Source organism: Balaenoptera musculus, chromosome 6 (assembly GCF_009873245.2).
Source record: "Balaenoptera musculus isolate JJ_BM4_2016_0621 chromosome 6, mBalMus1.pri.v3, whole genome shotgun sequence".
NCBI classification, from domain to species: domain Eukaryota; kingdom Metazoa; phylum Chordata; class Mammalia; order Artiodactyla; family Balaenopteridae; genus Balaenoptera; species Balaenoptera musculus.
Genome location: NC_045790.1, coordinates 103,736,730 through 103,764,207, shown reverse-complemented (window position 1 = coordinate 103,764,207; position 27,478 = coordinate 103,736,730). Strand labels below are relative to the sequence as shown.

Here is a 27,478-nt window from a genome sequence, read left to right as displayed (position 1 = left end):
AGTGCTTAAGAAATATGCTTTCATTCATTCCTTCATTCCTTCTCCATTCTTCCCCACTAGCTGGAATTTACCTCTCCTAACTCTGAACTTCTTTTTGGTTTTGTTTGTACCTCTGTTGGACGCCTTGCACTTTCTGCCTTGCATCGTAATTGTATACTTCATCTCCCCTATTTAATCAAAGCTTCTTGAGAGGAAGACCTTGGTATCCTCAGCTCCTAGAATCATGTTTCTTTTTTTTTTTTTTTAAACATTTTTATTAGAGTATAATTGCTTTACAATGGTGTGTTAGTTTCTGATGTTTCTTCTTAAATAGGTGCTCCTGAACATCTACTAAGTAAGGAACGAAGGAAACAGAAGGGCCAGTGGACTTCCTGAGTGGATGACAGAAGTTGCCGCTGTGACAGAGGCCCCAAGCAGGAGAGCACTGTGGTTAAGGCACAGCTTCTGAGCCGGACAGGCCTGGAGTCCAGACCTGGCTCCACCTCTCCATGCCTGTGTGACCTTGTGTGACCTCCACCTTTCTAAGCCTGAGTTTCTCATCTGTAAAATAGGGATAATGATGACACCCCTGCAAAGTTGTTGCGTTAATGGCTATGAAACTATAATAGAATGCCTGACGTACAGAAGAGCTTAAAAACTATTTTGCTTTTACTTTGCTGCAAGACACAGAAGGAAAGAGAACTCTTCTTCTTCTTTTTTATTTCTTTAAATTTTTTTTTTTGGCTGCATTGGGTCTTAGTTGTGGCATGTGGGATCTTCGTTGAGGCATGCGAGGTCTTTCGTTACTAGCGCGTGGGCTTCTCTCTAGTTGTGGTGTGCGGGCTCCAGGGCGCGTGGGCTCTGTAGTTGTGGCACCCGGTTCCAGAGTGCGTGGGCTCTGTAGTTTGCACCGCGCAGGCTCTCTAGTTGAGGCGTGCAGCTCAGTAGTTGTGGCACGCGGGCTTAGTTGCCCCGCGGCACGTGGGATCTTAGTTCCCTGACCAGGAATCGAACCCACGTCCCCTGCATTGTAAGGCGATTCTTTACCACTGGACCACCGGGGAAGTCCCTCCTCTTCTTCTTTCCTCTACCTCTTTGCTTGAGATCACATCTGTCATTTCTAAACATAGTCTCCATCTAAACCCTTCTCTGAGATTTGGCAACTCCCCTTTTTTTTTTTTTTTTTTTTCTACTGCGAATTGGACACTATTATTCATACCATCTACAGACATCTCCAGCCCACCCCAAACAGAACTCATCCTCTCCTCCGCCAAAGCAGCCGAATCCTCCAGGTTCAAAGCCTGGAGGTGGGCTCTGGGCTGGGATTGGAAGCAGTCTCTGAATGGGACCAGGAGCCAATCAGTTGCCAAGTCCTGGCAATGAAATCGCCCAACTTCTACATTTTTCTCTTTCCTGCAGCCCCACTGCCTCTGCCTTGGCCCAGAGACCTGGTGCCTCTTACCGAGACAGTGGCAATGGGCTCTGACCTGATCTCCCCACCTCCACTCTGCCTCCCTCCATCCCTCCTTCCATCCTTCCCTTCCTCCTCTCCCTCTCCTTCCCTTCTGTTTTTTCTTTTATTCATTCAAGGTGGAAAGCCTTCATTTTATAGACGTATTTTTTTGGCCGTACCACGCAGCATGTGGGATCTTAGTTGCCCCACCAGGGATCGAACCCACGCCCCCTGCATGGGAGTGCGGAGTCTTAACCACTGGACCACTAGGGAAGTCCTGAAATGCCTTCATTTCAAATTCAAAGTAAATTAGAAAGAACAAAGAGAGCTACTTTATAATGAAGACATCAATCCTTAACAAGGATATGATAACCATATCTCAAATATTATTCATCCATTCATTCTCTTATTCATTCATGTGGCTAACATTAACTGAGTGTGTGCCAGACAGATGTACTATGAGGAGGGATACAGAGATGAAATAAATTAGATTTCCTAATGCCCAGCACTACCAAGGGTCTAACAGTGGCTCTTCCCACCCACAGAATTGTGCATGGTATTCAAATCTCTCTACGTAAGAGCACAGTCCCCTGTCTAGTTTGGGCTCCCACTCTCCTCCAGGCACATTCTACACTCCAACCAAACTGAACTGCCTGCTCTTTCCCTTATAAGCCCTCTGAGCTATTGCTCATGCTATTCCCTTTGCCTGGAAACATTCTTCACCTTGCATCTCCACCCACCTAGATCCTACCCAACCTTCAGGGCCCATTTCAAATATTGTCTCCTCCATGAAGTCTTCCAGGACTGCTCCAACTAGATGCATCCTCTACAGGGGCTCAGCAGCAGGGGTCTATAGTAGAAAGCACATGGGCTCTGAAGTCAGATCTGGTTTTCATCTCTGCTCTGCCAAATGCCAACAAGGTGACTTTGAGCACATTACATAATTACCTTGTGCCTCACTTTTCCCATCCGTATAATGGGGATGATTATATCTATCTCTTAGGGTTGCTATGAGGAGGGAAATATTCAAGCAAAGCCACTATCTGAAATTATCTTCTCATATATCTGTTTGTTGGCAGTATACCAACTAGACGATAAGCTTCACAAGAGCAAGGATCTTGATATTTTTAATATTCTTATCCCTATATCTAAGACTGGCATTTAGCAAACACACATATATACGGGTATACATGGAATGGATGTATCTCAGCTCTGCTGTTTATTAGATATGCGTCCTTGAGCAAGTTACTTCACTTCTCTGGATCTCATTTTCCTGAACTGTAAAATGGGAATAAACATTCCTATCTGAAAGGGTTGTCCTGAAGTTTAAAAGGGATAAAGTTTGTGAACGTGTCTGGTACAAAGTCCTTTGCAGAGGCAAAAAGACCGCCGGCTTTTCCCAGTCACGGATGTTCAAGACATAGTGAATCAAACGAGGTCCTTACCTCCCATCTACAAATTCCCCAATATATTGGCTTCCCGTGTACTCCATGGTGCCTGCCTCTAGCCTGCAGCCGTTGGTAGACCAGAGTCTCAGTGTATTCCGCCTCACTATGACAACCAGGAGGGATAGGCGGAACCGAGGCGGAGCCCCGCCCCCAGGGTACGCGGAACTTCCTGGCTCTGCGCATGCTCTATGGCTCGCTGTTGGGCAGAGCAGTGCGCCTGCGTGCCGCCGCTGCGCATGCGCAGACGTTACGTGGCCCACGGCAGTCGGAAGGGGAGTTCAAGGAGACGTGGGTGCCGCGGCAGCGGGCACCTCCTCGGGGTCGGGGCTACCGCCATCATGCCCGGGATAGTGGAGCTGCCCACTCTGGAGGACCTGAAAGTGCAGGAGGTGAGGCTCGTCCGGAGGATAGGCAAGCGGGGCACAGGGCTACAGCTTCCCGGGCCTGGGCCCAGCCCTGCTTGCATTCCGCGGACCCTGGGCCCCGGATCCCCCATCCCCACCCCATGCCCCCAACACTTACACAGGTTGACCCTCGGACGCCTCCTCGTCAGCTCGGGGAGACCCATCCCTCAGTAGCTCGAGAACTCTCCTCCCCTTCCCCGCAGCAACCTGCGTCTCCTTTACGTGAATAATAGTACTTTTTATTAAGCACCAACCAGGGTCTCTTTACTTACTTCATGTCACTTAATACTCAAACCTCCTTGCGAAGTGAGTGTACAACCCCGGGTGTTCCAGTCGAGGGAGAGAGACAGTCAGTCACCTGAAAGTAGCATCGTCGGTGCAGAGTGCATTGGAGTGGAGCTAGGAAGCCGCAGAAAAAGGAGATGATATTGGAGAGTGAATTTGCTAACAACCTGGGAAAGTGTTTGGTAATTGGACATTTAAATGGTAATAGGACATTTAAAGCATTCATTTATTCAAGAGCTGTCATTTGAATAATTACCATATGCACATACACTGGAAAATGAGAGAGATAGTCCCTGTCCTCATAGAGTTTATAATCTAATAGGGAGACAGAAACATAAAGAGGGAATTACAGTACAGTGTAGTTAGTGCTATGAGAAGTGAAGACCGATAATACTAATTACAGCAAACATGATGAGGCCTTTTCTAGATGTCAGGCAGGATGCTAATTACAGACATTAATTCATAGGGTCCTTCCAGCAACACTGTAAGGAAGGGTATAATTGATCTCACCATGTTATAGATAAGGAAACAGGTCCTGAGAGAAGTGATTTGCCCAGGGACACACGGTAGAGCTGGAATGTGAACCCAGGTTTGATTTTAAAACCCATGCTTTTAAACTACCATATTAGGGGCAAAAGCTCAAAAGAGCGAGAAGGCTTAGCAGAACCTTTTGTATTTTGTGTTTTGCTTTTTGACATGACTCTTTTGTTGGTGGAAAGCAACAGTTGCTGAGCCGGGAGAGGTACCTTGGGCTGAGGCAGGGCTGGAAGCGACTTTCACAAGGCCAGACTGAGCAGTTTGGACTTCATCCTGTAAATGAGGTGGTGGGGAGAGGTGGAAGATTTTAAGGCAAAAAAGTGCCAGGACAGGACTGGATAATGAGGCTACACTGGAGGAGAGGGAGGGGAAGATGAAAAATTACATACCAAAAATTATATCCCAGGCCCTGTGTTAAGTGTTTTACCTGCATTATTTCACTTCATCTTATATGCCTGTGAGAATGGCAACTATTATTATATTATTTTAATTATTATAATAAAGTGACGTGTACTAAAAGTTGGGGGTGGGGACGTGTGGGTACTGCCAACAGTCAGTTTGTTTCTTGCCGGACTGTAAAGCTGGGTTGAGACTTTGAGTTGCTGTATTTTTCATTGGCACTTTAATTTGATTCAACAATCATCTGAGGTTCTGCTTCTTGCACGTGTTCTATTTCTGGAATAAATTTGCCTTTAGAATTCACACAGTTGAATTGAGAAACAGATAATTACATAAATAGCTAAAATACAAAACAAAGTATGATTAAATGCTACAGAAGAGGGGCAGACATGGTTTAAGAAAAGAGGGTAGGATTTGAAGTTGTATCTAAATTCTAGGCCTAACTATTCGGTTACCTCGATGAGTCACTTTTCCCATTTGCAGACACAGTTATTTTATTTGTAAGATGAAGTGATTCCAGCTGTATAATTCTCTGAGGCTATGAAGGGAACAGAGAAAGCACTTCTTGGGTATAATGTAAGACTTGGCTAAATGTCATTTGAAGAATGGCATTTACAGGCAGAGATGGAGAGAAGAACTTTCTAAACAAGGCAGGATCTGAGCAAAGGTAAGCAGGTGAGGCCCAAAATGGGTTCCGGGAACAGTGAGTTCAGTGTCCTAGAGGACAGACAGTACCTTTTTAAAGTCTGGTGGGTGAGAAGGCCGGAAGGATAGTTGGAATCCGAAGGGTTTGAATACTTAAGTAGAAACTTAGGCCTTATTCTGCTGTTAAGCCTGAATCCTTCAAGGGTTTTGTTGCTAATTTGTTTTAATAACAGAGTAAAATAAGAATTGTCTTTTAGGACAGCAGCTCTGTGAAGAATGGTTGGAAGAGAGGAATAAGAAAAGCAGGAAACCAATAACTGAGGAAGATATTATTGACCCCAGCATGATTGGTGACTGTGCTTACAGAGAGGAAATAACGCACTTATCTAGAATTGATCCAACTTAGCAATGACTTAGATATCAGAGGCAGGAAAGGTTGAGGAATCGGTGTCAGATTTGCAACTTGACAGAACTGGGGAAGCCAGAAGGAGTGGGTTTGAGAAGCAAGTTAAAACCATTTTGGACCTCATTGACCTTGGAGTTATGACACATGCCTATGGAAAAATAGTCAGAAGCTTTGGGCAGGAAATTCCTTGTACACATTAACGATTTTGAGTAAAAATGGCCAATATTTATGATGTGCTTCTATGTGCTAGGCACTGTTCTTCATATTTTTAATGTGTGTTCACCCTGACAACAGTTCTATCAACTAATACTATCATCCTCCACTTTACATAAATTAAGCAAAATACAAAACCTAGTATAAATTAAGTACTACCAAAAAAAAAAGGTACAGATCTGGTTTAAGGAAGAGAGAACAGGACTAGAAGATTGCTTGTAGATTGTGGGACTTTTTCTGCCTCTGTTTCCACACCTGCAGACCATCTAAACCTGCTGTGCAGTGAGGCTGTTATGAGGACAGATGAGGAAGGGCATTGAAATTCTGTGTTCTTTGAGACAAAGGGAGCTGAATGAATCTGAGAGGGTATTCACAGTAAGCAGCTGTGAAAGGATGTGGCTTCTGTTGGAACTTGTCAGTATTAGTGAAGAAGCAGGTGAGGGGTGGCGGTGACATCTGAAGTTCTTTGCCTCCTCAGTGATGCAATGGGAAGAGGCCTGATTGGAGGTCACAATTTCTGGTGCTAGTTCTGCACTTGCCACTGACTTGCTGTGCCATCTTGAGCACATTGCTCCTTTTCCTTAGGAAATAAATTCAGTGAGTGGTTCTCACCCTTGATTTCCCTGTGACAGGGCATGTTTTATGTGCTCAACAACATGGGCATAACCTAGATTGAGATGAGACCTCTACCTTTGTGGGGAAGTAAAGCAAAGAAAGCCATAGGCTTTTGGAGGCGTGATAGCTGTGAAGGCATCGGAGTAATTAAATCAGCCATTTAAAGATATTTTAAGACATTTGACAAGGAAATAAATGTAGCTAACTTAATTTTTTAAATATATTAAGCTTTAAGTAATTTTTTTTTTTTTTTTTTTTTTTTTATGGCTGTGCTGGGTCTTCGTTTCTGTGCGAGGACTCTCCAGTTGCAGCGAGCAGGGGCCACTCTTCATCGCAGTGCGTGGGCCTCTCACTATCGCGGCCTCTCTTGTTGCAGAGCACAGGCTTCAGACGCGCAGGCTCAGTAATTGTGGCTCACAGGCCCAGTTGCTCCGCGGCATGTGGGATCTTCCCAGACCAGGGCTCGAACCCGTGTCCCCTGCATTGGCAGGCAGATTCTCAACCACTGCGCCACCAGGGAAGCCCAAATATATTAAGCTTTAAAAAAAGTTTGCGTCTTGATTTTTCAGTCGCCCAGCTCTTTACAGGTAATATAGCAAGCAAACGTGTACCACTCAATTAACCTAAGTAAACTATTATCAAAAACTGGAATACAAAATTTTACAGATTTTTAAATGAACATATTAGAACTGTCATGGCAAATTTCACTTACATCCTAAATTTACCTTTGCTTTGATAATTAGAACAGTTGTAATATTAGTAGTCATAGTCATAACTTTATTCTTCTCTTCCTATAGTGTGTAGGTGAATTGTCTCTTCATCTTTCCTTGCCTTTTATCTTATTAAAAATATTAATAATTTAACCTAGGCTGTGTGAAATTCCTAAAATATGAAATTATAAAATTTTTATTATTATAAAAATAATAATTATAAAATTATTCTCATGTAAAAATTCTTAGTAAATATTTGCATATCAAATCCAGTGGTATCTTAAGGCATAATGCACTAGGACAAACTAGATTTTATTCTAGGTACAATGGGTCAGTTTTAGAAAATCTGTTAATGCTCTACATTACATTTATAGATTAATGAAAAAGAAACCTGAAAATTTCATTCTTTCCTGGTGGAGGAAACAACAGTGCAACAAAGCCATTTATGGTTAGAAAGAAACTTCCCTAATGAGGAACATCTAAACAAGTATATCCCAGACACCAACAACCAATATCATACCAAACTACTTTAAAGTTTAGAACAAGGCAAGGATGCCTACTGCCATTGCTGTTTGTCTGTATCATTCTGGAAGTTTTGGTCAGAGCATTAAGATAGGAAAAGAGAAGAAGAAGGAAAAAAAGATATAAGTATCAGAGAGGAAGGGAGGCAGTTTTTATTTGTAAATGGAAGCTTTTCTCTTAATCCTCTTGAGTTTCCTATTAGAACTGACAAGAGTTCAGTAGACTGTGGCTACAGAGAAGATACAGTGTTAAAAACAAGCAGTAACTAACTTGAAAATCTAAGGGAAAAATGTCCCATTTAGATAGTATCCAAAATGTGAGAATACTGAGGAATAAACAAGAAATATGCAAGTTTCCTGTATGAAGGAAACTGTAATTTTAACCAAGGAAAGTGAGAATGAGCTAAATAAATGGAGAGACATACTGTGTTCCGGATGAGAAGGCATCATTCATGTATTCTTAACTCTCTTGTAACTGTTACATCCCCTGCTGCTGGCACAGAGTGAGTGCTTGACAGCTGCTTGTGCTGGGGCGCTGTTTTGGGTGCTTGGTGGACCATGGTAAACATCACCTTAATTAGTTTAACTTAGGGAGAATGGACATCTTTACAGTAGTCGACCTCTGTTGAAAACAAAATCCCTACCCTCTTGGAGCTTACATTCCAGTGGTCACAGATAGAGTGACCACTGGTGCTAGCTTATCTAAGGTGATTAGGGAAAGACTCTGAGATAAAATGTGAGCAGAGACCCAATATTGTAACAGTGCCCTTTCCTTTCTAATTTGTTATATAACTAGACTTAGTACAATTCCAGTGGAAATTATTGGAGGAAGGGTGTTCATCTGTAAGAATAGCCAGAACAGTTTTGAAAAGGATGAATAGTGAGGAGGATGGTCTTCCCAGACAATGAACTTAATTAATTAAAGTAATTAAAACATTGTGGTATTGGCACAGGAAGAGGTGGTACAGAAAAGAGGCTAGCAGGACCCCTGCTGCAGCAGCTGCTAGACAGGCTCTGGGCTGTACCGTGAGCTGGCCGTAGCTACAGTGTGCTTCTCAAGAACATGTGCCGGGGTGCAAGTGAGTGAGACTGACACAGTTGTAGGGATGGCTGCCTTGGATATACTCTGTAATTTTAAAAAATTCACAGATTTAGTACTTTATTATTAATGATAACTTGCTGAACTAGATGCTCTTACGGATCCCTTCCAGTCTCTAATCTTCTGTGATTCTGTCATCTTCTGGGAATCTTATATATCCTCCCACTGTCACTTTTCTTCCTGCAGAGGAGACTCATCCGTGCTTGTCAGGGTTGCTTCCTCCCCGTACATCCCAGAAGCCTCCATCTTCCTTCAGAGCTCCACTTTCTCTCTCATAAAGATCTAAGGATTCCATTAGGGCTGCCATTTCCTTATGTCTAAAATGGGGATGGTAATATCAGCCTGATGAGATTATTACGAAGGTGTGGAAAATCATACATGTGAAAGAGCTCTGTGATCTCTGAAGCACCATAGATCGTAAGGGATTATTACAGAGTCCCCTGTCTTTAGTTTTCTTGGCAAAGTCAGAACGGGGCTACCTTCCTGTTCCCTCTATCTTGACCAGCATGAGGTGAGGTTAAGGAAGTGGTGTCCTGGTACAAATCTGGTCCTTCTCCTCTGTTCCTCTCCCCAGGTGAAAGTCAGTTCTTCTGTGCTGAAAGCTGCGGCCCATCACTACGGAGCTCAGTGCGACAAGCCCAACAAGGAGTTCATGCTCTGCCGGTGGGAAGAGAAGGACCCGAGGCGGTGTTTAGAGGAAAGCAAGCTTGTCAACCAGTGTGCCCTGGACTTCTTTAGGTAAGGTCTTTTCATGTCAGTGCCCACTGGTTGCAACATCAAGGTATATGTATCTCCGTGAACATCCAGCTAATTAAATGGAAGGATAATTTTATTAATTTTAGTAGGGAATGGAAGGCTTTTTAATCACATAGACCAAAGTAGAGCACACAATAAATGAGAGTTATTTTTGTTCTTATTATTTGGCACATTCTTTTTTTTTTTTTTTGAAGTATAGTTGATTTACAGTGTTGTGTTGGGACTTCCCTGGTGGTCCAGGGGTTAAGACTCCACGCTTCCAATGCAGGGGGCATGGGTTCCATCCCTGGTCGGGAAGCTAAGACCCCACGTGCCATGTGGCCTAAATAAATTAATTAATTAAATTAAATTACAATGTGTTAATTTCTGCTGTACAGCAAAGTGATTCAGTTAGACATATATATACTCTTTTTCATATTCTTTTCCATTATGGTTTATCACAGGATATTGAATATAGTTCCCTATGCTATACAGTAGGACCTTGTTGTTTATACATTCTATATATAATAATTTGCATCTGCTAATCCCAAACTCCCAATCTTTCCCTCCCCCATCCTGCTTGGCAACTACAAGTCGGTTCTCTATATCTGTGAGTCTGTTTCTGTTTTGTAGATAAGCTCATTTGTGTAATATTTTAGATTCCACATATAAGTGATATCATATGGTATTTGTCTTTCTCTTTCTGACTTACTCAGTATGATAATCTCTAGGTCCATCCATGTAGCTGCATATGGCATTAGTTTATTCTTTTTTATGGATGAGTACTATTCCACTCTGTGTGTGTGTGTGTGTGTGTGTGTGTGTGTGTGTGTGTGTGTGTGTGTGTGTGTATAGACCACATCTTCTATATTCATTCCTCTGTCAGTGGACATTTAGGTTGCTTCCATGTCTTGGCTATTGTAAATAGTGGCAAGTTCTTTAATCTCCATGAATCCCAACTTCCAAATTGTAGAGTAATACCTATCATAAGATTGTGAGAAATTTGAAAAGGCACATAAAAACAGCTTAGCACAGGGCTTGCTTGTGGGCATTTACTAGATTGTAATCATTATCATTACTACAGAACACACAGTTATGATGGAAAGGAAAGGTGTTCAGAGTCAAGTGTTTAGGTAGGCCACTATACTTGATATAAGAAAAAAAATCCAAATTATAATTGTAGAAAAATGTTTTAACCATATTAGTCAGACCTCTATTAAAAAGGACAGAAACTCAACTCAAAGGGAATTGGCTCATGTCACTGTAAAGTCCAGAAATAGGACTGGCATCAGGCAGGACTGGATTCAAGGGCTTAAATAATTTCACACCTACTTGGTATCTTTTTGCTTCACCTCTTATCCCCCACCCCCAGCTTCTTAGTCCTGCTTTCTCTGTCAAATTCATTTTCAAAGAGACCCTCTCCTTGCTGTAGCAGCAATAGCCACCAGCCAGTCCAAGCTGCTGTGCTCCTTGCTTAGCAGACCCAGACAAAGAGTGCCACCCAGTAGCGTGAGCAGTGGTCCCTGGACCGAGTCTCATTGGCCTGGCTGGTCAACTTTATGTGCATGTCTTTGAATCAGTTGTGTTTCAGGAGATAAAATGCTGTGAGTGGTCAGGCCTAAAGTGGGGAGGAGACTTAGATTCATCTAAATCACATTGCCGAGCGATAGGGAGGGGTTGTTCCCCAAAGGAAAATCTGAAGGATGTTCCAGAAGAATAGAGAATGACTGCTGGCTAGGCAAAACCCACAGATGTCCCTTACAATGACGCTAGAGGAAAAAAAATTCCTTCGCACAATAGCTGCTTTCCTTCTTTCTTGCTTCTGCTGTCTTTGTTCACATGCAGAGATATTTTTGTGCTTAAAGTCATAGTGTGTGTACATTTAAAAATTCATTTTTTCACTTGCAACTATTGGAAACATTCTTTCAAGTTGCTCTGTCTTCATGATCATCATTTTTCATGGCTGTGTAATATTCTATCAGTAGATAAACTAGCCATAATTTTGTTATTAAACATCATTATTGATTGTTTTGGATAAATCTGCAGTGATTACTTTTGTGTAGAGATCATTTTCATTTTTTAATTAATTCCTTGGCATAAATTTCCCAGCAGTGAGATTATTCTTTAAAAGGCTTTGAACACGATTTATGGCTCTTGAATTACAGTTGCCATTTCTTTTGAAGTTGGGTCAGTTTATGCTGTCCTCAGCCTATATCCAGGTATTGCTCTCCAGCATTGCATATTATTTAAATATTTGATAGGTACAAAATGGTGTTTTACTCTTGCTTGAATTTACATTGATTTGATTGCTAATAAGGTGGAATGTGTGTTCCTTTAAAATTTTTTTATTTTCTAGGAGAACTTTGGCAAAGTATTTTTCCTTTGACTCAGAGGGAGCACGTTTAAGTGGGAAATGTTTGGATTTCACAAGCTCCTGAGGTGCTGAAGTAGCTTGCTGTAAGCACTAGTAGATAATTGTCTATTAGTGTGGGTGCCAGGGTAACAGAGCCCAGAACATAGACCTAAGTACCAGAGTGATGGCTTGCAGCCTTTCTTCCGCTGCAGCATATTGGAGCGAGTCCAAAACTCCAACTGGACACGGTGGCTCACCACCGTCGCGATTCTTAAGTCGAGGCTAGGGGGGTGCGGTTTTGTGTACCGTAGAAATGCAGGTCGTTGAGGCTAGAGGTAACCCAGAAAAGCTCCCGAGGCTTTGACATTCCTTCTTCCTTCCTCTTAACACATCCCATCACCCCCAAGGCTATACTCAAAATACCTGCAAAGGTATAAGAAACTGGTGCCCCTTGGTTGCCTCCCAGGAGGGGAACCGAGCAGGAATGGAAGCCAGTTTTTCTTTATGTATTTCCTTCGGCCACCTCCGAGGTTCTTCCTGAGATGTGTTAAATACTATTCCTGTGTTGAGTGTAGCTAGATTCTTGGAGTGTGACAAGCAAATACTTCATTATTATTCCACGGGGGGAAGGAGGTGCTCCACGCTTCTTCCACTGCCTCAAATACGGCTTTTACATAAAATAACAGTATTTTATTCTCGTCTGACTTTGCATTTATTTGATTACTAGCAAAGTTGAATGGTGAGAGAAGGGGAATTTTGCAAAATAATGGAGGCTTATCCCTTTTATACACAAAAGTTAGTTTTTCTTCAGCCATTTCTGGTGACCACAAAATGAATTATAGGCTGTGTTGCTTCTTTTTTTTTTTTTTTTATACAGTGGGAGAAACATTTTAAATATTTATTTATTTTTGGCTGTGTTGGGTCTTCGCTTCTGTGCGAGGGCTCTCTCCAGCTGCAGCAAGCGGGGGCCACTCTTCATTGCGGTGCGCGGGCCTCTCACTATCGCGGCCTCTCTTGTTGCGGAGCACAGGCTCCAGACGCGCAGGCTCAGTAGTTGTGGCTCACGGGTCTAGTTGCTCCGCGGCATGTGGGATCTTCCCAGACCAGGGCTCGAACCCGTGTCCCCTGCATTGGCAGGCAGATTCTCAACCACTGCGCCACCAGGGAAGCCCGGCTGTGTTGCTTCTTAACAGAGAGCAAATATAATTTAACTTTCTTCTTTTTTTTTTAAACAGTTTTTTTTTTTAAATTTTTTATTTATTTATTTTTGGCTGTGTTGGGTCTTCGTTTCTGTGCGAGGGCTTTCTCTAGTTGTGGCAAGTGGGGGCCACTCTTCATCGTGGTGCGTGGGCCTCTCACTATCGTGGCCTCTCTTGTTGCGGAGCACAGGCTCCAGACGTGCAGGCTCAGTAGTTGTAGCTCACGGGCCTAGTTGCTCCGCGGAATGTTGGATCTTCCTAGACCAGGGCTCGAACCTGTGTCTCCTGCATTAGCAGGCAGATTCTCAACCACTGTGCCACCAGGGAAGCCCTTAACTTTCTTCTTAATGACAAGGATTAATCTCTGTTTTTGTTCAGTGCATGAATAGAATGAAGTCTTTTGAGCTTTGGAGGCGTGTAGGGCAGGTTGCCTCTACACTGATTGACCCCAGGATCAGAAGATCCTTGTTAGTTTGTGAATTTGCTTTTTATAGTCTCTCTCCTCCTTTGTCAATGTCTGTCACCTCTGACTTCTGTCAGCATGCCCATCTCTGAGTGTGCCTCCTCTTCTAAATTTGCGAAGTGGGTAGTCTTTAGATTGGATCTAAAAAGAATAAATAGGTTCTAAGTGAAATATATACCCCTTAGACCACAATCTTTTGGCATTTCTATTCATTTGTTTTTGCTACACAAAGAAATTAGGTCTTATTCCTCAGAAATCTTTTTTTACGTATTGTTTCTCAACCTGAGGCTCTCCAAGTTGTCCTGTAAGTGAGGTAAGAGTACTCCCGTACCTTTCAAAAAGCAAGGCTGTGTGTATGAGGTCTGCACCAAATTTTTCCCCACTTTTTTGTTTTTCATGGTTTTGCAGAGAGCTGCCCCTAATCAAGCCCTCTTTTCCAGGCAGATAAAGCAGCACTGTTCGGAGCCTTTTACAGAATACTGGACCTGCATCGATTACTCCGGCTTGCAGTTATTTCGTCGGTGTCGCAAACAGCAGGCGAAGTTTGACGAGTGTGTGTTGGACAAACTGGGCTGGGTGCGACCCGACCTGGGGGAGCTGTCAAAGGTAACACAGTTTCCTGCTGCTCTCCCTCTCTTTCTCTCTCTCTCTCTCTCACTCGCTAAGGGTGGGGAAAGGCAGGGGGTGGTCCGGAATGGGTCTTCTTTGAGTACGGATCTGATGTGAGAAATCCAGACTGACCAGTCAGCTTAATTAGGGAGTGGTTATACACAGTCCAGAGGGAGTTTATTTAATAGAAGTGTTCCTTTAAATAGCTCACCCAGCGTGTGCAGATTTGTTTTTGATTAATTAGCTAACTGAAGAACAGAAGGGAGTAGATGAGGATAAACAAAATGTTAGGGGCACCGTCAGTTGAAAACATTGAGGTTATTGTGGGGAAATAGGTTTGAGGTTATGCCAGATTTTTCAGGAACATACCTGAGATTTAAAAAAAAAAAAAAAAAGTAATGCCTGTAGTTTAAAAAGCTTGTTTTTCTGATCTTTCTCCCATATTTCCTGTCTCAGTTGTGACACCACCATCTGGTGAACCCTCAGAGGGAGAAACCTGAACGTCTTTTTTCTTCACTTTGCGCTCTTTCCTCCTTGATCCAGTCCTCGATTCCTGTGGCGTCTCCTGGAATACTGTTTTGAATCCTCTCACTGTCCCCACTTCCTGGACAGGAGTTCTTAGTTGGGCTACATGAATTTCTGGGAGGGGAGGCTGGATCACTGTACGCATGATCTGTGTGGAAAATAAGTCAAATATCACTTTCCTTTAAAAAAAAAAAAAAACTTTTCAAGGGGACTCCTATTTGCTTGCAAAACAAAGCACCCCCTCCGTATCCTGACATGCACGGCCCTTTGTGATCTGACCCATCCCCGCTTCTTATGCATTGTCACCCTCCGTTCCCTGTGGGAAGCATAGGTAGCAAGGCATGGAGGGAAGAACTCTGGTTTGAATGGAGACTGAGAGTGGATTTGAATCTTAGTTTCATGACTTAATTGCTATGGGTCCTTGAGCAAATTTCTTAACATTTCCTATCCTACCACATTTATAAGATGGGACCAGTATTAATCCCTGTTTTTCTGTGAGGATTAAGCTAAGGAGCCTGTGTGAATCCCCAGCATAGTACCTGGCACATAGGTCCACAGTTAATGTTCATTCCCTTCCCTTTGTGTGTGGCATCTGTGGATAGTTGGGTCTTAAGCTTGTTGCCATAAGTAGAGGAATGGTTAAGCAATTTTTTTTTTTTTTTTTTTTTTTTGTATCTGGCATATCTTTACTTCGGATACCTTCTTTGCTGCAGCAAACAAATTATTTTATTTATTTTTATTTAAAAAAAAATTTTATTGAAATATAGTTGATTTACAATGTTGTGTTAGTTTCAGGTGTACAGTAAAGTGATTCAGAGATATATATATATGTGTATATATATACGTATATATATATATTCTTTTTTTTTTTACATTCACTTCATTATAGGTTATTACAAGATATTGAGTATAGTTCCTTGTGCTATACAGTAGGTCCTTGTTGGTTATTTATTTTATATATATAGTAGTGTGTATATTTTAATTCCAAATGAACAAATTATTTTAAATAGTTGATAATTCTAAGTTGGAAAGTGGTGGAACTTTTACATAGAATAAAGAAAACTACCTTTTCTCATTTCTGTCTCACGAAAGGAGAATTTACAAATCATGTTAAGAAAGCATTTTTATTCCTGAATCTTTGTAATAACATTTTTAAAAACCTATAAAAGGAAAAGGTACTGTTATCTGAACTCTTTTCAAAAGTGTATTTCTTTAAGAGGAGTATCAGCTTTAGTTATACTTAAGTTCAGTATTCGGTCTCTTTCTAAGAAAGGTCATAATTGGCTGGACAAAGCCTACATTTTAGCGTCATTCACTTGTGCATTCTGGTTCCACTGGCTTGCCTTTCCCTCCTGTTTGCCCCCAGTGAATTCATACTCACTCGTCCAGTCTCAGCTCAGGTGTCAGGTCTGTCTTTGAAGTTTCTGGCTTTCCTAGGCAGGATTGCTCTCTCTCACCCATAATTCCATTGTCCTGATAATATTAATATTGAAAATAACTAATGGAGCACCTGTTCCATACATGAGGCGCTTCATGTATATTACTCTAATAACCCTAGGAGCTACTACTAGCTCCGTTTTACAGATAGGAAATTGAAGGTTAAGTCAGCTGCCCAAGGTCATTTACCTAGTAATTAGTTTGACCTCATGCTTCTGCTCCTTTTCTATTTTGAGTGTGGTGCAGAAGAGGAAGTTGCTTTATTGTCCTTTCCCCAGTAATTTGTCCTTTAAAGGGGTCCTTTTATTTTTTCTAGATTTATTTCATAGACATCTTGAATTCCTTAAAGGAGCTTCACATGCCAGCTGGAGGCATTTGGAATACTCTGTCAAGCAGTAAGGAACCATTAGTGATCTCTAATTATAGCAGAGAGATGAGAAAACTGTCTTAAAAGCAAATAAACTATTCTGGACTTGTAGTCAGAAGACTGGGGTTCCAGCTCCAACTCTGACATTTGCTGTGTCTTGATCTTAGACAAGCCAGCCATCTCTGCTCCTGTTCCGTGAACTCGAGATAATTATGCCTCAGAGGGTGGTTATAATAAGAATTATGTGATTGTGTCCATGAAAGCTCTGTTCACAATAGATGGTGTTTGAATTTGTACATCTGGGAAGATTGATCTGGTCACAGTATGTGGAGTGGCTTAGGAGGCCACCAGATAACAAGACTACTGATAACCACGGCCTTCTGTCTTTCTGCCTCTCTGGGCCTGTTTCCTCATCTTTAAAATGAGAACAATTTCTGCTGGGTTTCTGCTGGAGACTTCTGTGGGTTTAAGTGGGTGTAAAGCGCCGTCCTCCTCTCTCCCCGGGACCCCAGTTCCGAGCTTCACCCTCGCCTGGCCCGTTGGCTCAGCCCCCAAGTCTAGCTTCTGCTCCTTCCGGCCTGGCCTGCAGACGCAAGTAAGTTACCTCCCTGCTCCAGTGGCACCTGTTGCTGTTGGGTTAAAATTCAAGCATCTTTGCATGTCGTCGTTCATCACCTGGCTCCCGTGTCTCAGTGTCGAGCGTTATGTGAGAGCACGGGCTTTGGAGCAGGCAGATCTGACTTCAGGTCCATCCACCGTTAGCTGGGGGGCCCCAGTGAACCTGCAGGTTGACCTCCGAGGAGTGTGAGAGTGAACTGGAATAACGCGCTTGGCGTCACTTCTAACAGCAGGACGTGCTTGCTTAGGGGCTGCCTCTGCCTCCGCTCCGCGCGCAGCCTGTGCTTCGGCCGCCCCAAGGCCGTGCCCCTCTGTCTCCGTGTGTACTGTTGGTTTACTTGGAAGGTCTTTTCCTCTCTCATCTTCCTGGTGGCTCCTGCTCATCCTTCCAGATGAAAGTAAATGTTGCCCCCTCAGCAACAGGCCGAGGACGAGTGGCCGTGCGGAGGCCTTGCTCTCCTAGCGCTCGTTCGTCTCTCGGTCCCCGTGACCCGCCTAGGAAGGCCTGGGTGCTTTTCCGGGCTGACTCCTTCACTGGGGACGGTGTGGATCTTGCTCTCTTCCGTATCCGTATCTTCCATGTGGAATGACACAAGTAGGCCTTCTCCGATGCTTATTCCGGGCTAAGTGTGGTTTGCTAGGGTGTTACGGGTGAGGAGTGGCTGAGGCAACCAGAGCGGAGGCGAGGCCCCAGGAGGCGTGTTCGTGGCCACAGCTACTCCACCTGCCTCTCAGCTCTGCTCCTCCTCTTTTACCCGCTGCAGGTCACCAAAGTGAAAACAGATCGGCCTTTACCAGAGAATCCCTATGAGTCAAGAGCAAGGCCAGAGCCCAACCCTGAGACGGAAGGAGATCTGAAGCCCGCCAGACATGGCAGCCGCCTCTTTTTCTGGACCACGTGAAGGTGGGTCCGTGGCCCATACCCAGTCATGCACCCAGGCAGCGGGTGATGAAAACTCTCCTGTAGTTTCATCAACCGATAGAGGGCTCTTTCCAGGATCACAAACATTAACAAAAACATTAATTTATGTGACTTGGCAGTTATTCTATACCATTTCCTGCCCATTAAAAAATTTAAAGGAAACAGTTGTATTTTATTATGTTTTATGTAACCTTTTGGCCTTTAAAGATGACTTCCCCTTGCTTTTTCTTCTTGTGGTCCTGCCTGTTCCTTTCTCTTTGCTTCAAGTAGGCATTTGCCAGTGTGGCAGGGGAGCCGTGTGGGATCACGGACAAATGACTGTGTAAAGGAAAGGCTTTGTTACCTGAGACAGCGCCTCGGGGCCAGTCTGGGTTCACACATTTTGAAGTCTCAACTTTCTTTCTTCCCATCCAACATCTCAGACAAATAGAGTTCCCTGAAGGTCATACAAGGGAAGCATCCAGGATAGGAGAAGTGCAGAAACGCTTGAGCCTTGTGACTCAGGCCATGGGCGGGGCTCCTGGCTTGGTCTTCTGCAGTCTCACTCAAAGTTTCTTAAAGAACCAAACTTCCACCACTTCCCCTTGATATCCCATCCTCAAGCATTATAACCCAGATGTTTTTCCTGATAGACAAGGGAGTTGGAGGCTGAGCTCCCAGCTCCAAAGCCAGGAAGTCGGGAGGTCTGAGTGTCAGTTCCAGCCTTGGGTGTGTTTCTTAACCTCTTGTGAGAGGTTGAATTTGAGGACAAACTAAAGGGAACATGCTTATCTACCTCCTGGGCAGGTTAAATCCACAAGTATTTATAAAGCTCTTTGGTTCAAAGCACTGTTATGTCTTTCTTTTCCCTTTCATTCAATTCCTTTTTCACTACTAGGCTATTTCCTCTCCATCTGACCTGGGGGTCACTTTACACCTTCTGGTCGTGGCCTTAAATTGCATATGACCCTGCATAAGTCTCAGCTCCCTGGGCCTTGCTTTCCCATTTGCAGAGCCCTGGAAAGCAAAGTTGTATGGAGTCTTTATAAAGGCCTTTCCAACTCCTAGATACTCGAAGTGGGGAGATTGCTGTGAGGCATTAGTCTGTTGCCCAAAGTGTTAGGACAGTTAGAACACAAAGCATTGGAAGATCTGCCTTGCTCCCCACCCAGTTCTGACCCCTTATTTGGGAGTATTTTGGGTAAACCTTACTCGTCTACAAAAGTTTGCCAGCCACCGTTGCCTTATTCTCCAATATCAGAAGAAAAAGAATAGATTCTTAAATTTTTAAAACAGCTAAGGCAACGCCCATTAACCCCTTGCGGGCCAAGTCATTGGAAGTCATCCTTGGTGGGGAAAGTACAAGCATGCCTGCAGATTTGTTTTTATGATTACCTCAGACTATGTGTTGCTTCCTAGGTTCTTTCTGCAAAGGAAGCTGGGACTTGCATCGGTAATAACAAATATTCATTGAGCACTGTGCATTGTGCCCAGTGCTTTACATGTGTCAACTCCTTCAATGCTCAGAGCCCTTTGAAAGAGTTTCTAATATGTCATTTCACAGGTGGAGGAGGTAACGCCTAGGGAGAGTTTAAGAAGCCGCATTCCTCCTTCCTATATGAAATAGTAGATGTGGGATACAAATGAAGATTGTCTGGTTCCAATGGCCGCATCCTTGTCCTTCAAAGTCATCAGTGGTTCTCAGCCTTGTCTGCACGTTGCAATCACTTGGAGGCCCTGAAATACTGATGTTGGGATCCTACCCCGGAGAGATTCTGATTTAATTTGTCTGCACTATGGCCAGGCCATGGAGGTTTTGAAAGCTCCCCAGGTTGCTCTAAGGTAGAAACCAAGGTCTAGGGCCACTGATTGATTGAAGCAGGTCCAAGAGGTTAAGTGCTAGTAGGTAGTTAAGTGGCTGAGATTTAAACCCAGATACGCCTGATTCCAAAGCCCTTAGTCTTCATCTGTTCCAATGCATGTACATCACCTGAGGTCTTATTAAATGAAGATTCTAGTTCGATAGGTCTGGAGTGACATCTGAGATTTCTAGTAAGCTTGCTGGTACTAATGCTGCTGGCCCATGGACCACACTGGGTGATGAGGGAATAAACCACAGCATCTGAGTGCAGGATCTATGATTAATCTATCTGGCTGCAGTGTCTAGCACCAGGCCCTCCCTGAAAGTTCATTCACTTCTTCAGAATCAGAGCAACAAGTCTTGAACTGTTAATGGCTTCAAATTCAACTCTAGGATGTTTTAACTTTTGCCCAAGTTGGACAGAAGTTCTTGCCTCGCCCCCTCCTTGCTTTGAATTCCTTGAACGAAGAAATTCAACTTTGGCTTTCCTGTATTCTTGATGGAATTACACCACATCATAGCCTTCTAGGACTGAAGAGTCTTAAGTAAAGACAGAAGTCCTAAAATCTCTCACCCCAGACGGGTTCACAATTTCAGTAGCTAAAAAGGTCACAGAACAATTTGAAAGCAGTCGGTGCGAAGAATCTCTGAGCAGGGCTTCAAATAATAGTCAGAAAATCTTCCTGCCGGTTTGGCTTAAGAATAATGAGGCTGACTCCTTACATTCCCAAAGGAAATTTATCTGCCCCCTTTCCTCTGCCAAGCCCATTCCTGTCTTCCCTATCGGAGGGCATGGCGTCTCCATCCTTCCAGTGTCAAAACATGAGACGCTCCCGTGGCTCGTAACGCTCACTGCTCTCCGTGTTCCAATCCCGCAGCAAGTCCTGTTGAGTTCCTTCTATAACCTCTCACGTCTGTTACTTCCTCTTTTATCTCAGTGTCACTGTCCTAGCCTGTTTTTGTTCCCCTTGCTCGGATTATTAACACCACTGCCTAACTGGTCTCCCACCGCCATGTCGCCATCCAGACCATGCCCCAACTTGCTGCCGTGCCTCTGCCACTCAAAAACCTTCAGTGGCTCCTGAATGGCTATTAACTAAAGCCCAGATCCTTACCGGCATCCCGACACTCTGTAATCTGCCCTTAGCCTGGCCCATTTCCCGTACCACTATCTTACTCCTTGTCACGGACCCTACAGTCGCCCAAATGCCATTCCTCAAGAGTGTTTTCCAACTTCCAAATCTTCACTAATGCCGCCACCATCCACTTGCTGGGGAACAATCCTGCCCCCATCTCTGCCTCTTGAAAGTCGACCCATCTCTCAAGGCAAACACTAATGCTGTCTTCCCCAGGAAACGTCCCTTCCTACGGCCACAAGTGTTCTTTCCTGCCCCTTTGTTCCCATGACACAATATGGCATGAGGGTTAAGCACAAGGACTCTGGAGTTGGGCTGTCTGGATCTGAATCCAGGCTCTGTTTCATAGCTGTGTGACCCTAGGCAAGTTACTTAACCTTTCTGTACTTTCTTTTCCTCATCTGTAAAATGGGGGGAACAACGATAGTACCTACATGCTGGGATGGCTCTGAGGATTTAATGAGGTTTACACATGAAATGCTTTGTACAGTGTTGGCAAATGGTAGCAGTTGTCACAGCACTCTATTTGAGTAATACCTGTCATGGCACTGGGTGTTATCTTGTTTCCCCTGGTCTTAGTACTGTAAGATCTGGCCTTCTATCTTATTTATATGTCTATATTCTAGTGCCCAATACATGGAAGACATCAGGAAATGATTAAACTATACCCCACGTTTATCTTTCTGAAGAACTTCCAACCCCCTGTCCTTGCTATAGAGCAACAAACAAACACATTAATTATGTAGAGATAGGAGTAAATCTTTGAGATTAAATTGCCATCTTTGTAGGTATCATATCCTAGCTGAAATGCTTTTTGGTATAATCAAAGATGTACTCTTATGCTCTGAAATGGATCATGACATACTTGGGCTTTAAATATACCAGTTGCTTCTACCCCATAGGAAGTCTCTGTTTGGGGTTGTGACATCTCTTTGTGTCTTGAGCATTTGTAATATGTGTCACAAGTAATTTTACTAAGATACTAAAATTCATAAATGTATTTGCTTAAAAAAAATAAATTAGAACAGAGTCAAGAGATTAGGGAGAGGTGACCCCAGACTTTATCTGAGGAGTAGATCTGGGTGGTAGATCTGAGAAACAAATGTGGGTTGTCTGGTTCCAAGGCCACACCCTTATTCTTCAGAGTCATTGAATCTTACCCTTGGATGCACATTGGAATCACCTGGAGACCTTTAAATACTGATGTCCAGATCCCACCCCCAGATCTTCCGGTTTCATTGGTCTGCGGTGTGGCATGGGCATACAGATTTTGTAATAAATAATACCGCGCCTGCTCATTTATGCTCAACTATACCTTCTTCAATGGGAGGGAAGGGGTATAGCTGCAGCTAGAACCCTGCAAATACATTCATTAATTCTTTAATTCATTCGGCAAATATTTGACATCTTGCTTCGTGCTAGTTACCATTCTAGGCAGGAATGATGAGCAAGACAGACAGGGGCCCTGCTCTCATGGGGCTTCCATTCCAGTGGGGGAGGCAATGAACAGGTAAACAATGTGAAGGCTCAGTGTGAAAACGAATAGCTGGAGGCTGAGGATGTACTTAGAAAGAGAGGCCAGGGAGGGTCTCTCAGAGGAAGTGGCATTTGAGCTTCCCCCTCAAGGAACAGCCAGTTAGAGGGCTGATGGAAGCGTGTCCCAGCCTCAGGGAACCACAGGAGCAAACCCCTGAGGCAGGACAGGGCTCTGTGTGCTTCAGGAACAGTCTGCCCGGAGTGTGGTTTTGTGGGTACAAGCGCAATGCAGTTGCAGCTTCCTACCTCTGCCTTTAACATGCCGGGGACAGTCCCTGTTCTCGGTGTCTCCACAGTCTGCTGCAGAAAGTCCACACTCCTCAGTGCGACAGCCGGTCATTCCAGAGTCTGACTCAGAGCTCTCCAGCTTCATCTCCCACCATCATCCCCGCCACACACTGGATCCGCGCCTTCTCAGACATCTTGCGCCTTTCCTCTTGCTGTGTGCTCTGCCCCAGAGTTCTCCACCTCTACTCGGTGCACCTTTCCCTCAAGACGCAGCTCAAACGTGCCTCCTTGGTGAAGCGTCCCTCAGGTCCCTCCAGAGTGAATCACATCTCCCTCTGTGTTCGGGCGCATCTCCTGCACTTCAGCTGCTGTGCTCTTTGGGAGAGAGAAGTCCATCTTGTTTTCCACCGCAGCTACCCCTTCAGGCAAATCTCCTTGCAGATCGTCAGTGCCTGATTGCTGAATGAATGTTGCACAGCCATTGGCCTCTCCGAAAGGGAGTAGCCTAGTTAATCCTTAACTGTGTACCCCTCTATGTAGAGTAAACAGGAGGGCATTCTCTATTCCAAGAGAGGCTCGGGGTTCTACCAGAATGATTAGCGCCACTGGAGAAAGAAGGGAATGCTCGGGTTTTTTGTTTTTGTTTTTATTTTTCAAAAAGAGCCCAGAAATCCCTGTCACAGTGGCAGTAAAAAGTGCGGTCTGTGAACTAAAGGGAGGAGGATCCATAAAAGGTCAGATTAGGCTGTGGTAACAAGAATTATAATTGCATGCCGGTATTCCTTTAACTTGAGGGTTGAATGCAAATTAAGCAGGATGCCCTTTCTGGAAGCCGTGTTTTAATCAATTCTGCTGCTCTGGTGGAAGAGTTGAAGCTAAAAAGAAAATGATGATAATGTTTCTTTCCACTTGCCATCTGAAACTAGGGTATTACATGATGTGACAGTAGTTTGATGTACAGGCTGTATGTTTGTTTTATCGTCTGTAGAACATGCAGTACCTTTATGTTGCTGGGTTCCAAGAAGCTGAGGTTCCCAGTGGTGACCTCAAACCAAAGAACTTTCAAGAAAATCCCTTGGCCTCTTTTCTTCCCTATCAGTGTGATGGGCAGCAGGCTAGTTGGAGGAGGTGCCTGGGGTGCTGTTCCTGTGCTATCTCTGACCTTGCTGTGTGATCTTGGCAAAACACTTTCCCCTCTGAGCCAGTTTCTTTAGCTATAAAATGAAGTAACAGACTAAGATGGGATCTGGGCTGTTTTCCATACCAAGAATTACATAAAACGTAGTTTCTCCACTAGCCAATTTGCTGGGGGAGATGGTGGCGTTTTGGTGATTTTCTTGAGGTAGATCTAATCACCGGGGCAGTTCATTCTGGACATATCATTAAAATGAGAAGGGCATTTCAGGCCTTGGTTTTAAATAGATCACCCACTCTGCCTTTTGAAGGACATGATACAGAAGAGATTCAGGGATTTTGTCATCCACATCGAAATTGTTTCATGTAGCTTTCTTGTTAATTGAGTCTGAGTTTGTTCAGAGGATTATTAAGAAGGCTTTGATCTTGGGACTTCCCTGGTGGCGCAGTGGTTAAGAATTCGCCTGCCAATGCAGGGGGCACGGGTTCGATCCCTGGTCTGGGAAGATCCCACATGCTGCGGAGCACCTAAGCCCATGAGCCACAACTACTGAAGCCCAAGCGTGTAGAGCCCGTGCTCCACAACAAGAGAAGCCACCGCAATGAGAAGCCCGCGCACCACAACGAAGAGTAGCCCCCCGCTCACCACAACTAGAGAAAGGCCGCGTGCAGCAGCGAAGACCCAACACAGCCAAAAATAAATAAATAAATAAATTTATTAAAAAAAAAAAAGAAGGCTTTGGTCTTAAAAGTTAAAGGAGGAAACCTTTGGAGATCATCTTCTACTTGAACTGCCTTCTGATTGGGCCAAGCCCAGTCTGAAGCCCTCTGCCGTCGTGGGTTCAGGCTGGCTGACACGGAGGCTGGCTGCGTGGAGGGCTGGGGGGCACAGCTCACCTGTGGAAAGAGGCAGCAGCACTTGGAATACCAGAGGGGACCTGAGCATCGGATGCCAAAAGGGCAGGACTGGGATAAACAGGATGCACGGAGTCAAAGAGTGGTTGGGAGACAGACACCCTAATAGAAACATCTGCAAAATCTGTGAACAGGCAGTTTGCAGAAAAAAAAATCAGAATGGCCAATCAACTGTGAAAAGATGTTTAACCTCCCTAGTAGGCAGAACAATGCACATTAAAGCCACAGTGAGATGCCATTTTATTAGCAAAAATGTAAAAGGTTGATGATGTCAAGAATTGACCCAGATGTGGGGAGATGGGTACTCTCCTACTGATCCCGTAGGAGTATAAACTGATACATTGATATATTATGCTTGGAGGATCAAAATATAAAGTGTGTATACTATTCCACACCTGTAAACATTCATACTACAGAAGTGCTGATTCAAGTATTGTAAGATGTATACAAGGATGTTCACTATGGCATTGCTTGTAGAAATGGACAGAGAGAGGAACAGCCTACATCAGCAGTAGCAGAGCAGTTGAATGAGATGCAGTAGGGCCACACAATGCAGTCCTGGCAGCCAGTAAAAAGATGAAGAGACTCTCCATTGGCCCAGGAAGATTGCTATAAGCTACGACTCCTTGTATGTCAGACTACATGGTGATTATCTGTCTACTGATCTACCTTCCTTTCTTGACTCGAGCTTCTCAAAAAACAGGGACTAGGTGTATTTTATCTGTGACAGAAGCAGAATTACAACCTGGGCCTGACTGGCTCCAGATCCTGTAGTCTTTGCTCTGCTCCACTCTGAGCTGTCAGCTTGGAGTTGGTGAATCGGACGATGGGAAATGGAGGTCTGACTAGGGACAGGAGAGAAAATGCAGAGGGAAGTGACTTGCCCAAGGCCGCACTGCTCTACGCTTACTTGACAAACAGGATTCCAAAGGCTGCTTTAGAGTCTGGTGACTAACGAGAAGGTTCACTCCTAGTGGGATGGAGAGACACACGTCACTTCTCTGAGAACTGAAGATGACAACAGTGCTTCTCTTCTGGGGTGGTTTTGTTGATTGGGCAACAAGGTGACTGTGCTTCCCCCGGCACCACGTCGGTGTGCAGTGAACGTGACCCTCTCAAGTTGACAGGTGCACCCGGCCGTGGGCTGTGGGGCAAGCTGGACGGTCAGTGGAGCTGGGGTTTTCTAGAGGAGCAGGAGGGGGAGGGCTGAGGGAGCACAGTGCCCGCTGAAACCAGCCCCCTGCGCCGCGTTCCCTGAGTCAGCTTTGGGCTAATTGGTGGACGATGACGCTAATGAAAAGGCCATGTTCCTGGACAGAAGCGCCCACCCAGCTCCCAAGCCTGCAGACAGCTTGAACCAGTTGTGTGGCTCTCATCTCCTGCGGAGGAGTCCAGCCTGCTGGCGAACCGGGGACGCCAGGTCTGGGCTCCAACTCAGTGGCAGGTCCAGTGCCGGGAATGGAGCTGGGGTGCCGGGCCACCTCCCAGAGCATCAGAATCGGGAGGAGCTTAGAGACCAGTTTCCCTTTACCTTACAGGTGGGGAAACTGAGGCCTGCAGATGGGAAGAGCTCAGGGCAAAGTTAGGATGGAGCCTGGACTTCTGATGTCCCCGCCCTGGACTACCTGTGGGGTGGCAACTGGATGCTAAAGAGTTGTGCAGAGCTGGAGGTGTGGACAGCAGAGAGGAAGGGCTCAAAGGCAGGGGCAGCAATGTGAGCAAACACAGGAAAAGATGGGGAGGCCCATGGTGGCAACAGTAAGAACAGGAGCTAACATCTACTGGGTGTCTGTCTACTCTGCCGGGCACTGTGCCCAATGCTTGACATCTGTTGGCCTATTTATTCCTCGTTTGATGCGACAAAATAGGGATTCTTGTTATTGCTATTTATTTGTTTATTCCTATTTTCCTTTATTTCAGAAGAAACTGGAGCTCAGAAAGGCCACGATGTTGTCCCAGGTCACACAGCCCATCATTGGCAGAACTGGGATTTAAACCCAATTTTGTCTGACTCCAAAACTGTAGGTCTTCACACATGGTACATAGATAATGCACACAGAAATGCTTGGCACTCAGTAGGCTTGAAGAATGTGAGTTGACTGTGTCCAGGATTCAGAGCCGAAGTCACATTTTCAAATGCCTACTAAGTACCAAGCACTCCCTGAAGTATTGTCTAGGTACAGTGTATTCGCTGCTCCTGCTGCTTCTACTACCATCGTTATTACCTTGTTTGATCTGTGTGCTAGTTCTGCTGGGTGAGGGTCGGATCCCCAAGTTTTAGATGGGGAGCTGAGGCCCAGAGAAGTTAGGTGACTGGCCCCCAGAAACACAGCCGCCTGGTGACAGAGTGAGGCATCGGACTCCCAGAGATAAGCATAAAGGATGGCCCGGCCAGGTCTCAGGAGGTGGGGAGGGATGGGGCAGGACCAGGCACAGGGCAGCAGCCCCTTCCTGGCTTCCTGACAGCGCTATTGTTTGAAGCCGGTTCTTGGACATCCAGGAAATGGGCGACATCACTCCCAACAAAGGAGAGGAAGCTGCTTGAATGTTTCAGCTCCACCTCGTGCGCTGGCCCTGGGGCTGGAGGTGGGAGCCCGGCCAAGGCTGCCTGACCCCTCAGCTCAGCCAGGACGCCCAGCCCCCACCCTCATGTCGGGCAGGCTCTCTCTGCTCTCTGCTAATCCAAATCCAAACCCTTCAAGCCCCGACCAGCAGACCTGCCTGCCTTAGGCAGCGTCCCCAGAGCT

At 44.7% G+C, this 27,478-nt stretch overlaps 2 protein-coding genes across 2 annotated transcripts in view; one reads left to right on the top strand and one right to left on the bottom strand.

Moving 5' to 3' along the window:
- MORN5 (MORN repeat containing 5) overlaps positions 1 to 2,968 on the bottom strand; it is a 33,563-nt gene extending 30,595 nt beyond the window's left edge. The window contains exon 1 of the mRNA XM_036856424.1: positions 2,878 to 2,968. Coding sequence (XP_036712319.1) covers positions 2,878 to 2,924 — 47 coding nt within the window. The 5' untranslated portion in view covers positions 2,925 to 2,968. The remainder of the gene's footprint in view (positions 1 to 2,877) is intronic.
- Positions 2,969 to 3,092: 124 nt separating this feature from the next.
- On the top strand, positions 3,093 to 18,104 carry NDUFA8 (NADH:ubiquinone oxidoreductase subunit A8). Its single transcript, XM_036856423.1, has 4 exons — positions 3,093 to 3,269; positions 9,289 to 9,452; positions 13,905 to 14,070; positions 17,785 to 18,104. The coding sequence occupies exons 1-4, from the start codon at positions 3,117 to 3,119 to the stop codon at positions 17,920 to 17,922; spliced, it is 621 nt and encodes a 206-aa protein (XP_036712318.1). The 5' UTR covers positions 3,093 to 3,116; the 3' UTR covers positions 17,923 to 18,104.
- The last annotated feature ends 9,374 nt before the right edge of the window (positions 18,105 to 27,478 follow it).